The sequence below is a fragment of the Molothrus ater genome, chromosome 5, assembly GCF_012460135.2.
Source record: "Molothrus ater isolate BHLD 08-10-18 breed brown headed cowbird chromosome 5, BPBGC_Mater_1.1, whole genome shotgun sequence".
NCBI classification, from domain to species: domain Eukaryota; kingdom Metazoa; phylum Chordata; class Aves; order Passeriformes; family Icteridae; genus Molothrus; species Molothrus ater.
This window is the reverse complement of record NC_050482.2, coordinates 14,549,081-14,563,286: the sequence shown is the minus strand read 5'-3', so window position 1 is coordinate 14,563,286 and position 14,206 is coordinate 14,549,081. Positions and strand designations below refer to the sequence as shown.

The window sequence follows — 14,206 nt, the reverse complement described above, 5'->3', positions numbered from 1 at the left end:
CTTGCTAAAGAACACACCATCAAATAAGTTTTGTTGTTATTAGTATAGCATGCAGAAGATAAAAAATGACACAAATCTGGTACTGCTGGTAATATTACAACTGATAGATTCACTTTGGTCTCTTTCAGCACTATGCTGATTCATAAGAGTGTACATACATCTATATACCTATAGGAAGATTAATGTTTCTGGGTTAAAATAAATATTTGGAATGCCAGTGATTAATCATTTAAATATGGCACTTCCTGGGGATATTCCAAAAATGTGAGTTGAAATACTGAAGTATTCAGTCTTTCTGTGGTCACTGAAGTTCCTGGACATATTTTATAATGTTTGGTGGTCATGTTTGTTGCTGCTAGAAGTATTGGAAAGCAACATCTAACAAACAGAGAATACATAAGGAAGACTACTTTTTTTTTTTCTTTTAATTTAAAAAGTACTGATGTTCTAAAAGGATTGTAAAGGGAGAAAAAGACTTTTTGGTGGAGAAGTCACTCCCAACTAGTAAATTAATATTATATAGTGTGTAAATTCAGAAAAACTGGTGTTTTTTTTAAATTGACAAAGGTTTTATTTTCACATTTTGTCTTAAACTTTTTGCTGCCGAGGTTTGAAGCCTTGACAATAATAGACATGGTGGTAGTCTCTTTTGTCCTGTGAGATCCTGATCTTTCAGACTTTGATGAGCCTGTGCACATTTATTAAAAGATATATACTGAATTAGAAACAGATTATGGGATTGTGCAGACTTTGTCTGCTCTGTGATGTAGAAAGCTTTATATCACTTTGCCATTGTGCACTTGCCCTATATAGAGGTAATTTAGGAAGCCTAATGCAATTGATGTCCAACTGTGACATGGTATTTTTATAAAAGTAAAACTCTTCACTGCTCTTAGCCTTTCTAAATGGTTAATCAAAGTGGATTGACAGATTATGTGTCTGGGGTTTTTTTCCTTTCTTTTTTTTTTCTGTGTAGGTGTTTGTGACTCATAAATGCAGAATTAGACCGAAAATCTGTGACTGGATAATGGAGTATTTGCAAGTACTTTATTGCATGTTTCAGTGCAGCACAACAAATAGCCTTCACTTTCCAGTGTTTATTTGTAAGGATTTATTACTGTGTGGCCCTACTAATCTCATAATTTCTGCCTCTGTTTTTCTGATAGTGCAAGAATAGTTTCTATAAATGGGTATTCCTGAAAGTGCATCTGATCTGAACAATATTTTTATATAACTGTCTTTTATGGTAAAGTAATAGGTGAAAATTGAGAAGTCATTAATGTTTTATATCCCTTCACTCTGCTATGAATCACCACTTAGCTGTTTGCCAAAAACTTTGCATTCTGTTTAGTGATAATTTTAAGTGAGGATCAGCTGGATAATTTTTAAATTCACTTCTGGCCCTTTTCTTCGGAAATTCATATCAATTAATTTGACCTGTTGTCAACTAAACATGAAAACTTATTCTTCTATTGTAGATGATGTTTTAAATACATATTAACTTAGAGTTAGATGATGCTTTTTAAAGAATTCAGATGGCATTACTGTTCCAAATATTTTAGGAATTAATAAATTCTAAGGAATTATGAGCTATGCAGTGTGTGTGTGAGTGGGGAAAAAAGTCAGAATACCTTAGAAAGCTATTAAAACTGTTTTTGATCTCCCCATTGAGACTAGTTATTTTGAAATATGAAACACTTAGGTTGGTTTCATACCAATTAGTAAATGTCATTTGTGATCACTAAAAAATTACTCCTCATAGAATATCCGTCATGAAAACGCAGGAATGTTTAATAATATTGAATTCAGCTTTCTTTGCAGACAGAAATTATTTTAAATTAGAGGCTGTTGCATAGTCTGTTTCTGTGTTCTGGTTGTCCATCTGTTTAGGTGTTTTCCCTGAACTGGAAAACTGTCAACCATTATGTGTTGGACAACTCTGACCACAATGAGAAACTGAAACTGCACTAAGAAACTGCCCCACAAGGGCAAAAATGTATCTGATTCTAGTACTTTTAAGGTAATTGATGCAAATATGATGATTGATTCAGCTATTTATATGCACAGAGGTCTGGGTCACTGCTATGAACTGCTCAGCTGTGAAAAGCTTTGTGAATAAACTGTACTGTAGGGGTGGAATGAAGGAGACTGAGAACACCACATGTCAGTACGGAAACTGGAAACTAAGATCAGGTCTTGAGGGTAACTCCAAAGAAAAAGATATGAATGGAAATAGCTGTTCTGAGAACAAGACTGCAGAAGGGCTGGAGGATGGACTGGGCCATGGATAAGGTAGAGCAGTGAAATAAGGAAGTGGTACAGATGCAGAAAGGTAGGCTAAGATTAGATCTTGTGAAAACAGTTGAGGTAAGTCTGGAACAGGAACCATGATGGTTTTTCTTTATTAGACATTGCAATGTTTTAATCACATGGTCTAATCTTTATAGAATGAGGTTAAATAATGTTGTCTTCCAACTTCCTAGTCCATGTAAGGGTTTTATTACAATTAATTAATTGATTAAAATATTTCTGATTTGCTTTAGATACTGAAAGGTGAACAGCATATATGAAATTCTGGTAAATTCCAGGGATGCAACTGAGCAGAGACTGATGTGGGCTTTGGCTAGATCTCTGTATAATACATCCCTGCCTTTTAAATTTTTACTTGGTGTATCTGTGTCTCTTCAAAACTAAAGCTACACTGAGGTTCTTTCTCTCCAGATAAGATAGTATGTTATTGTTAAACGCCTCTCCCAGACTGTAATTCTATTTGTGGTTTGTACTGTTGACTGTTGATTGTTAACAGGTTCTGCAGTAATGCAATTAGGTGATCCAAGAAGAACATACAAAGCATTAATAAGCCACATCTGCATAGAGCAGAGTGAAAAATATGATCGACTAGCCATGATACTCATCTAAATAAGATAATATAATTCATTTTGCCTCTTTCTCAGGTTAAAAATCTGCTCTGTCTTAATCCTCTCAGAAAAAAAATCAATGCTTTATCTTGTTCTTGATCTGCTACTCACTGCCATGTGAAATTCTGCATTATCGTACATTGTTACATTTATGGTAGCAAAAAGATTTAAAGCTTTGGATAAGCTTGAAATGACACAGGGAACTGAACAGTATGTGGCATTAGAAAGGAAAAATCTTGGATCAAAATACTGCAGTTCTTGGGTGATGAATAATGTCGTCTGTGTGGAAGAAGAGGTGCATTCAGCTGCTTATTCTTCTCTTTCACCTCCCTTCTGTCCTTCTGCAGGCAGCACCCCAGCAAGTTCCCATTTGTGTGAAGGTTTCAGAATGCATTGCTGGCTGACAGCTGAAGTGAGGGGTGGGGCTGCCTTCTTTCACTGGTCAAACTGGATCCCAGTGTCTGTGTTAGTTGCAGGCAAACCTAGGAGCAATGTTTCTTTTTCTGCAGTGGACTTCAATTTTTTTTCCTTCATAGTAAAGTTTTTGTATGGTACAGCTTTGCCCATTTGATTTTAAAGAGACTGACCTTATAGAAAAAGAAACCAAAAACAACTAGAAATATAAAATCAATTTATATAAATGTTGAATCTGTAACAAAAAGAGGTCAGTTTTGCCATGCCGGGGACAAATTTACAAGAGAACTTGGAAGACTTAGACCTCTGTCAGGGTGTGGGTGACCCTGCCAGCACTGGAGACATCTTTGGGTGTATACATGGGCTTGCTCTCTATCAGGCTGGCCTCAGCAAAACTTGATGAAAATGACTGCAAACAAAATCCATTGTTGCATTCTCTGGGAGCGGTAAGAAGAACTAGGAAGAGAAAACGGAGCAGGAAGTATCTTCTGGCTCATTCCTGAGCAGCCTGGTGTGGTAAACCCTCCTTTGAGCAAGCAGGTGGATTAGGGCATCTCCAGCAGTCCTGGAAACCTACAATTCTTCACCAAATTATCTTCACCAAATTATCTTCACCAAATTATCTTCACCAAATTATCTACATTTCCTGTTGGGGTGCAATACAATGAACTTGAACTTTGTATTATATAATTAAAATATTATTTGTATTATTTTTTTTCTACATTAGAAAAAAAATGTTTTAAAATTCTATCCAACAGCAAATCTGACCATGATAGAGGTCTGTCTGTAGTTGAGTATGAAAATATTAGCTAAAAAGAATTTAAAATAAAATAGCTTTTTAAAGTTCATTCCTTTTAAATACATGAGAGCGCTTCAGGGCTGTTGACAATATATGCACAGATTCCAGAAACGAGATGTTGTCACTTGCATAGGTAATTATTATCTTGTTGCAAAGACTAGCAGGAGAACAAGAAAATCCAGATGGCTTTTGGTAGATATTTAAATCATTCAGAATATACCAGTTAAAGGATATTTTTTCTGAGATAGAATTTAATTTTTTTTTTTTTTTTTTTTTTTTTTTTGTAGAGAGAGAAAAACATGTTAAAAACCTTCAGCAGCTAATTCCTAATGTTGATTGTTAAGACTGAATTACAAGTGAAACTTGACATTTCGGTTTTATAATGGCTTTGTTGAACCATCTAATAGAGTGAGCACATACATAATGATATTGTGAAGTGGAAGAAAACATCTGGTCACAAGCTTTTGTCCAAATATTAAAATTAGTAATGAGATTTTGTGTCCTTACACTTCTGTTCTTCAGTAATGGGACTTGAATCAGCAGGTGCAAGTCAGGGTTCCACAAGGACAGGAGAGGTGCTGCAATCTCACCTTCTGCTCTCTAAGCTTCATCAGCTGTGTTTTTAGTAGGGAAGCTACATCTTCAGATGTGAACTGGTTTGTTATCAGTAAGGGATTTAGAGATTGATCAAATTGTGTAAGAGGTGAGAGAAGCATTTTAAGAAGCTTGATTTGGCTCAGAAGCCCCCGTTTCCATGTTGCCTGACTAGTTTTTTAAATTTTGTATCATTTCTACTCTTTAAAGACTTTATACTCTTCCTAGTCAAATAGAGCATAGTAGGATAAAATTTGTAATTGTTATGGGCTAGTCAGTGTAGCTCATCTGTCCTAAGAGGTGCCAGATACTTTCTTTGAAATTGCTGTCACGTTGATAGCCTGAGGCTTGGTAAACTTTGGAACACTGCTTGATGTTTCATGAGATAATTCTTTACAACAGTTCCTGATGCCTTTCTGTCCCATTAGCTTTTAGCCATCTGTTGCTTTGATTACACTATTATGGTGAATAAGTGTTTTGGCAAGCTATTTAGCTGTGTTGAAAAATCTTGTTTCTTTGCTTTCTAGTATTTTATTGCTACTGTTTCTTTTTTTTTTTCCCTCCTCAACCTTTGTAATGCAATGCTTCTTGCTATTTCCTTCTTGTTATTCTAAGAAACAAAAGACTGACCTAGTTTGAGGACATGATGAGGTTTATAACTGTGCTTTGTGGCTGTTCTCCTTTCATTGTGAAAGTCCTTCTACCAAGAGAGGTTGTGTATTTCAAGCATGGGCTCACAGAACATAGATGTTATAACCTCACCATATTTAAATGTTTGGCTTTGGGACTCTTGCCTCTTAAGGCTTAAAATATTCTTTTCTAATCTAGCCAGTGTGTTTACATCACTATTAGCTATGATATTTCTATAGCAAATAATAATATTTTAACCTCTCTCTCCTCCCAACACTGCAAAGACCAAACCAGGAAGATCTGGGATATCGTTAGAAAGAAGACTGTATTCTTTGGCTTTACAATATCAATTTGACCTTTGCATTTATTGCTCAGGTTTTAGAGATGAACAGAGTAAAAGACAGATGGGGTGATAATGAACACAGAGATGAGCTTCCCTAAGTAGGTTCATTTTTAGGAGTAGTGATATATCAATTAATTTTTTTAAGGCATGGATATTTGGAAATCGAATAAAATACTGTTTTTAGACTGAAATTGAATTTCATTGGCATTTAATTTCTACTTTCAGTTTTTTGTTACTTCTTCTACAATTAAAATAGCTGAGTTATACCTCAAAGCAAGAATTCCAACCCTTCTTACTAAGTTATTAATTCTGCTCAATAGGTCATTTTGCCTTGGCTGTGACTTAGGTGGTCGAGTTTTCTTCACTGCTTACCTTCTTGAGCTCTTTGAGTTGAACTGCAGCATTTCCTGGAGTAACTTTTCATTTTTTTCACTTCTAGTGTCTGTAAGAGATGACTAAGAACTGGGTAGCTGCAAGTGCTTGCAAAACTTGCAATCACTTGGTCTTTGAGTAGTACTTGTCATTAGGGATAGTAATGTTATTTATGGGAAAATTATTGGAAGGAGGCAGGCAGCATGTTGTAATGGTAGTGAGAGGGGAGAAGGGGCAAACACTGTAAAGGAACATCTGACTGGGGATTTTTAGCCACTCAAAGGGGTCGTTTTTGGACTTTGTAAAGCTGTGCTGTGCTGGAAATTGCAACAGCTATCTCCTACAAACAAAAGGAGCAGTAAACTTAGAAAATTGAGTGAAATAGCTCCCAATCTAGCAAATTTTCTGTCAAATGAAATTAGTTAATACTAAATGTCAGTCAAAGATACTCAGAAGTATAATCTAGAAACTGTAAGGACTGCAACAGTCTTTTGTATTCATTGTCAGAAAGTATACATTAGTTTACAAGTTTGGTTATTTCAGTGTGCATCCTGGTCTGGGATTGCTGTGTTTTAGTGTTGATTATTTCTTGATGGTTAGGGAATGTTGTGGTATTCCTTGCTCACCACGTTGTCAGACCAATCTGTTTAAATGATTTCTGAACTAATTAGTAATTATGAATCGTCCTTCAACTAAGCAATGTATGTAATTATTTTTGAGCTGTGCTACATATTTACTGCTTCTTTATGGGACATTGTGTATGTTTTGCATAAGAGGGAGCGATGTGACAGCACACTGAAATCACAGCTCTTGAGTTATCTATCTATCTATCAGCTTGCCACAGCCTCTCCTGAACAGGGTTGTCTGTTCTCTGCAGAATGATAAAGATTTTCAGTCAGAGCCATTGTTCTGATTGTAATAAGTGAAATAGAAATGTCCTTTTATGCATTAGTAGCTATGGAACATAATTTCTAAGTGAGGAATTAGTCCAAGTTTGACCTCTCTGTATGTGGTCCTTCTAAACTATACTGTAAAAGAGAATTTCCTTCGAGAGCGGTTCTGATTATTGGTGATGCAAGTACTTGTGAAATTTAACTGCATGAAAGTTAACAATTAATTATATTTGTAAAACTGCTTCTTTGTGTAAGTAGTAGCAATTGTCTCAGATAAACCATAAATTGTCTCAGATTGACCATAAATATTGTTGCAAATTAACACATTTTCATTTGAGAAGGAAGCTGATAGTCCACACAGGTGCAAATCCTGTGGCATGGGATCTTTTGGACAGATTTGTACTGAATAGAGAAATAATGATGTGAAGTTCCCCAAGACAGAACTGGGTAGAGAATAATGATCCACATAGTGAAGCCTGTACCCTGAGAAGGTGGAGTGTGAGTTTGGAAGCTGTGTTTGTAGCACTTGAGCCATTAGTTTTGCCTGTTATGCAAATTTCTTGTTTATGGTTCAGCCTTATGCTAGGAATCTTCTGTCCCCAAATTTGCTCAGTGTCATCACCACTCTCACTTGTGAAGAGCAGGTTTGCTTGTCCAAGCTGCATTTCTAATGGTGAAAAAGATTATTGCTCTTTCCTTAGCCATGCTTTCAGAAGATTATTCTGGTAATACTAGTGGCAATCATAAAAAAAAGGACTACAATCTTGGCCCTTATAAAATAGTTGCCCTATAAAATATGGGCAGTTGACAAAACAAAATTGTTTTGTTCCATCCTAGGAGATAGTTTCAAATTAGAAATGTAGGATACAGTTAATTAAGTCTTTAATGACATTTCTGTTTAGTCTTCTCAGGGTTATTATCTTTGTGGGAAAGGAAGTGACCAAATGGGGTTGTGCTCTGAGAATGACTGTAGCTGCCATGCTGGCCTGGACAGCATCTGCTGGGTTATTAAATCCACTCACCTGCTCTTTGAAACAACCACATCATGTAATTGGGAAAAAAACCCACATTCATACTAATGACTGCATGACACTTATTTTTCTACTTGTCTGTGATCGTCTACAGAACCAAATGGAATGGGATGGGATAAAACTAATCAGAAATTATGTCAATAAAATGAATGGTTCTCATTCATAGAGAAAATTAGCAAATATATCTGGTGTGAGCATCTCTTCATAGTTTCTGCTGAATGAGTATCTGTTTTGCAAACACATTAATTGAAATACCCATACCTTTTTTTCAAGTGGTGACTGGCATCAACCTTCTGACCAAACTGTTAAAACTATTGTCTGATGGATAGTGAGAAACTTTGGTGTTTTAAAATATTTATGAGACTTGTTTTGTGGTAGAACTAGCTTTTGAGCATGCTCATTTTTTATTTTCTTCATATGTTGAACTGATGACTCACTGAGTCTTCTTAAGCTCTTACATTTGTGGAATTTAGTTTCCATGTATCTGTAACATACCATGTTGTGACTTGCTAGATGGAGAAGTGCTTTGAATGGAGAAGAGTATTATTGGTGGACTTAATGCCATCTCTCCTTAACTCCCAGATGCATAATAATTTTTGCAATCTGAAGATCACTGCAGTTAATTTCTGAGTAGGTAGTATTGTTGTCCTACACTCTTTGGGGTCATGTTTTTACTTCACTTGTGTATGCTTGTGTTTATGCACTTAGATTATACTGTATTGCTAACATATTCCTAAATGAGCTTCTGTTTTTCTTTGCCCTCTACTCTTTTGATTGCCGTAACTTCAAGTTTATGGCAAATGTACAAATTTTTTATGGACAGAGATTCTAATGGGAACACTTTAAAATTGCTGAGTGTAGTTGCCTGCAGTGGCAGACAAATTGGTTATAAAATACTGCTGATTAACTCATTAAATTCAATCTCAAAAGTAGTTATATTATTTTCCATATTGTTCCTCTTGGATAGCTATTCTGAATATTATTCTCTGATGTCATTCCCTTTTCCTGTGTAGATCACTGTTGTAGTCAGTTCTTTTTAAAGTCAGTTCTTTTTCAAATGCATGCTTTCCTCTTGATAAAAATTATGCAGCTTTTCAAATCTCAGAACTTTCTCAGGTAGAAGAAAAATATTAAGGAAAAATTCTTATCAATAACATCTATTAGTAGTAGCAAATTCTGAAATACTGGCTCTCAGCTTCTTGTCCAGTATGTATAATGATAAACAGTTTAACTTTGAGATGTATATGCAAGCCTTAAAGTATAATAATTCATTTCCATCCTGCTTTCAACATTTTTTTTCACATAATTTTTGTCCTAAGGGGGGGGAGGGCTTAATTTTTTTTTCATTTTGTCTAAACCTAGAAACTAGCTGTGCATAAAAATTTCCATTCTCTTAGGATTAGTCATAAACCAACAATGGACTGTTACATAGCCTGTCTGGGGCATATGAAACAATAACTGCTTCCTGAGGTGAGAAAATTACTGTAAATGAATCAAATAAAATAATACACTTTGTTCTACCTCATCAGGGGTTTGATATGTCTCTAATTCCATACAAGATGAATGAATACATGAGCTAGGAGCCTCTGTCAGTGGCCATGTCCACAATTTAAGGCAAATAGAAATAGGCCGCCTGCATAATCTTTGTTCCATTCTGATTTTAATTTTGGTACTAGATTTGGAAGATACTTTGAGTGAATAGAATGTTTCCATGATTTTGTATTTTGGTTTGAAACTTCTGGCTAAAACCATTTCTTTTGAAATATAGCTCAGCCTCTTTTGGAGTATGTTTTAGTGTCTTTCTTGCCCAGTAGCTACAGAGTTAGTTTGCTAAACTGTGATGTGGTAGCTCCAAGATTGATTTTTTGCCTGCAGTTATTTGTGCCTGTATTGCCTGTTTGTCAGGAAAATAAGTATCTGGCCATTGATTATTTAAGGGTGGAAAGTGCCCAGCTCACCTTTAGATGCTGTTCTCTTTTTTTACTATTTAATATATAAACATTAGAGCCTGACTGAAATCTAGTTGAGCACTCCTATAGTAACAGTAAGGTATTGATTTTGTAATACTGACTCTCTAGCTGGTTTCATAATTGTGTAAGTATTCTGTAAAAATTACAATGTTGCACTAAAAAAAAAGTTGCACTATTAAACATTTAGTAAATGAGGCGTGTCTTTTCTATCTTTTCTTCCTTTCAGTTTTATTCTCTTTCTTTCTGCCAGAGTCTGTTCATTCTATTCCCCATCCTCTTCCCATTTATATTTTCTTTCTCTTGTTCATTCTGTCCCCAAATTCCCTCCTTGCATTATAGTACTCTTCATTTTCTGACATCCCATTAATCTTCCAGTCTTTATGGCTTACTTTCCCACCTCCACAAGCACACCCACAGGATGCTTAGAAATTTTACAGCATACCCAGTTGTCAAAAAACTAAACCTACAAGTCCCAGACCCGTAATACTATGCTGGGAATGCTCATTAACTCCCACACTGTTTGGAAAAAGAAACTGGTATAGTTAGTATAAGGTCTGCAAACCATAATACATGCCTAATATTCCTTTGCTTTCCACTAAACCTGGGAACTCCTTATGGCAAAGAAGATGGGATTTGGCTTTTTTTGCTTTAACTTGGTTTTGATCTTGTAGGAACCTTAGGAAAACAATGGCACAAATGTGCAGCTATAGGGGTGTGACCTCTGAAACATTGGGTTTGAGGGCAGCACAACAGATCAGAAAACCTGGTGCCATAGGTGGATGTACCAGAAGTGCATCCTCAGCAGAGCAGCTGCACCATGGCCAAATCCAAAGTGGGCTTTGCAGTGGGGAGTGCCAGTGATCTCACAGAATCTCACAGAATCACAGAATTCTCAAATGTTTCTGTCCAGTCTGTCTGCCAGCATTTCTGTCAGACCATGTTCTTTACTGCTGGCAAAAGTGACTAAGAAAAATGACAAAAGACTGCATCTCTAATGTGTATATGATCCATTGATTGCCCCCTCCACTAATTGCCTGTAAATGCTAATTAAAAAAGCAGTATTCAGTGTATGGATGACAGTGTTTAGTTTCTAAAGGCAATAATTTGAGGCTTTTCTCTTGCTAAATAGCACCCATGCCAGTGTTTAGTGTTGCTAAGTGGAATTATCATTAGATTTAATCTTTATCAGAGGTCACTTAAACAGTGGATCTGGACAGTTTTTGGACAGTTTTCACTTCCCTGTGTTGAGCAGTTGCTTTTGGTTGGTTTTTTTTTTTTTTTTTTTGGCAAATAATCAGGAAATGATCACTGCATTGGTTTATTTCTTAATTCTGCTGTGAGGAAAAATGTAGTTATTGTCAGCATTAGAAATAGAAATGTAGAAATACAAGCTTAAACTTTGCAGTAGTCAGTAGTAGGGGCTTGACCTGCTTGCTTCTTCTTATCCTTCATTAGTACTTTTTTTAGCCTGTATCACTTTTAATTAACTATTTGGGACTTAACTGACAGTAGTGTAAGAAGCACTGCATGTTAAAGTAATATTCCCAGCTACACCATAGCTGAATACAGCTGTATTTAACTAACCCCAGAGTCACTGGATCAGTCACTGATAACCCACCCCAGGTTAGATACTGCCAGCAGTGCTTCCAGGTCCTTTCTTTCCATTCATATTCAGAGGATAGCAGCAAAAGGATCTAAGCCAAGCATTGCTCAGAGAGCAGAGGAAATCAGTCCTCTCCTTTACCCTCCATTCTGGTGGTAAGGATGCCAGTAACTTAAACAAAAAGAATTAGCAAACTGAACTTGTGTCATCAGGGATAAAACATCTCAATAGTGCAGTTAAAGATAATTGTTATTTTTTAATATCTTCCTTCTTCAGAATCCTACTCAAGTGGGAACTGCTCTTCAGGTTTTCCATAATCTTGGGACTTTGAAGGATACCATTGCTAATGTGGTGGATGGATACTGCACAGTGCTGGAAGAGAACATAAAAAATGCTTTGGATATCAAAGTTTTGACCCAACCATCTCAAACAGTCGCAAGAGGTATGATACTTGTTTTACAGAGAATGATAATTGATTATTTTTCATAGGACTATGGTATCTTATAAAATGGAAGAAACTCTCACATCCAAGCCTGTTCTAGAAATGTTTCTCTGCTTGCTTTAACCAGCAGAGGGTTGGATTAGGCATATCTCAGAAAACAATTAATTTAAAAACATTTAATTTGACAAAATCAGGTCTGTCTGATATTTGGCTCAGAGGTTTTCCTTTATTCCTTCCTACCACTCCTTCCTAAGTTGCCCAGAAAATTGTCCTCATTAGGTTACAATCTGTAGCATTTTCTTAGCTGTTTCTCGTGGAACAATGACTCCAAATTCTTCTTTGTTTTTATTGGTGGGGGAATTATGGGTTGAAATTATTTGCAATCCTTGGAAGAAGCCTGCAACTACATTGTTATGCTTTTGTCAGGTGAAAACTGTTTCAAAGCAGACTATTCAATATGAAGAAATGTTGCACTATTAAACATTTGGTTCCCAGTTAGCTCAGATACCAAAAAATACAGAGGAATTGAGTGGGCAGGAAAATTTGAACTTTGGTGTTGGAAACATTCAATTTTTTTTCAAAAGTTTTGCAACAAGGTAGGGATCCAGACCCATAATCAGCAGAATAATACAGAAATGCATCCTCTCTGAAGTGAAGTGATTGTTGAGAAGCTGCATGCCCTTCAGCTGGAATATCACTTTTTTTTGCAGTTTGTCTATGCATTTAAGTCCTGAACTGGTAATAGCTGTATTTTTCACAGCTACTCGCTCTCCCCCATTTCCCTCTGTTCTTAAATCCTGGAAAATTCGCATTACTGTGATGTTTCTGTGGAAGTCTGAATTGGTAGAGCTTGTAACAGTCATGAGCATGAAGTATCCCCACAGAACTTCAGAGCTTAGTCAGCTTCTCGTTTGAGACAACTGAGGCCATTCACAAAGTTCTGTTCTGAATGTATTTTAGGCTGCTTTGGCTTTAAAAAAAGTATCTGTCAAAGTGCATAGAGATCTATATTTCCAATATTTTAATTTTCATTTGTGGAAGCTGAAATGTGCTGCTGTGTATGTTTAAAAACCATTTAGGTGGCCCTGGTCGAGCTGCTATGCCAACGCCTGGGAACACAGCAGCTTTTCGAGCAGCCCTCTGGACAAACATGGAGAAACTCATGGATCAGATCTGTGCTGCTTGTGGACAGGTACTCTGCAGCTAATTCCTGTTTGTCTCATCATGCAATTTTGGATGTAAGAATTTAGATGTCACTTTCCCTCTCAATAAATTCTCTCTTACAGGTGCAGCATTTGCAGAAAGTATTGGCAAAGAAAAGAGATCCTGTGTCACATGTCTGCTTCATAGAGGAGATAGTTAAGGTAAAGTTTTAACTTAGCTGAATATGCTTTAGTAAATCTCCTAAGAAAAATGTGATGAGAGAATGAGTTTATTTACAGTTTTACAGTTCCATAATTTTTTTAATTAAATTGATGGGAAAGTGTTGAACTACATTGAAGGATATATTTGTGGTCTGTGGGTTATATCTGTAGGATGTAAACATGTTCATTTTGTTGTAATTTCTTTTGTTTTCTTTAAAAGGGAGCTGATAAGGTACCACTGTATGGATCATTAATGTCATTCCATAATACCATGTGATTTGATTAATTAATTAAATCTGTTAGTTTGCATAGGAGAATGTGTCTTCATCTATCATTTTCAGCCATCTGTTTCTCACTTCTTGACAATTTCTCCCTTGAAAAATAATCATGGCTGTTCTTTTGAATACCTATTATTTTCCATTCATTTGCATTGTTTTTGTATTCATATTTGGAATAATATGATTAATGGTCTCCTTCAGTGCTAGGAACAGGATTACTGAAACTGTCTCATCTACGTTAGTAGAAGAGAGCGAAAACAAAAGACATCTTCCTGCTGACATCTCTTTCCAAGTGTGTAACTGGATTTTTAATTTACATGGGCTTAATATTTGAAATAGCTTGGGGAAGCTCTTCATATGCAAACGTGGTCTTCTCAAAAGTGAAAGCAGATAATGAAGGTTAAATACAGCCTTTATCTGTCTCTTAAGCCTGTCTCCAGAAGATGTTGCACAGAGCATCATTTTTCTATGAGGCACTTCAAACTTCTCTTTCTGTGTTAAAACAAACAAACAAACAAAAAAGCAAACCACCACAACAACAAAAGAACCCAACCA

The 14,206-nt window shown here is 36.0% G+C and overlaps 1 protein-coding gene across 1 annotated transcript in view; it reads left to right on the top strand.

Annotated features, from left to right (window-relative positions):
- The window catches only part of COG5 (component of oligomeric golgi complex 5), a 174,696-nt gene that overhangs the window by 100,601 nt on the left and 59,889 nt on the right, over positions 1-14,206 (top strand). The window contains exons 8-10 of the mRNA XM_036401303.2: positions 11,844-12,009; positions 13,089-13,201; positions 13,296-13,373. Coding sequence (XP_036257196.1) covers positions 11,844-12,009; positions 13,089-13,201; positions 13,296-13,373 — 357 coding nt within the window. The remainder of the gene's footprint in view (positions 1-11,843; positions 12,010-13,088; positions 13,202-13,295; positions 13,374-14,206) is intronic.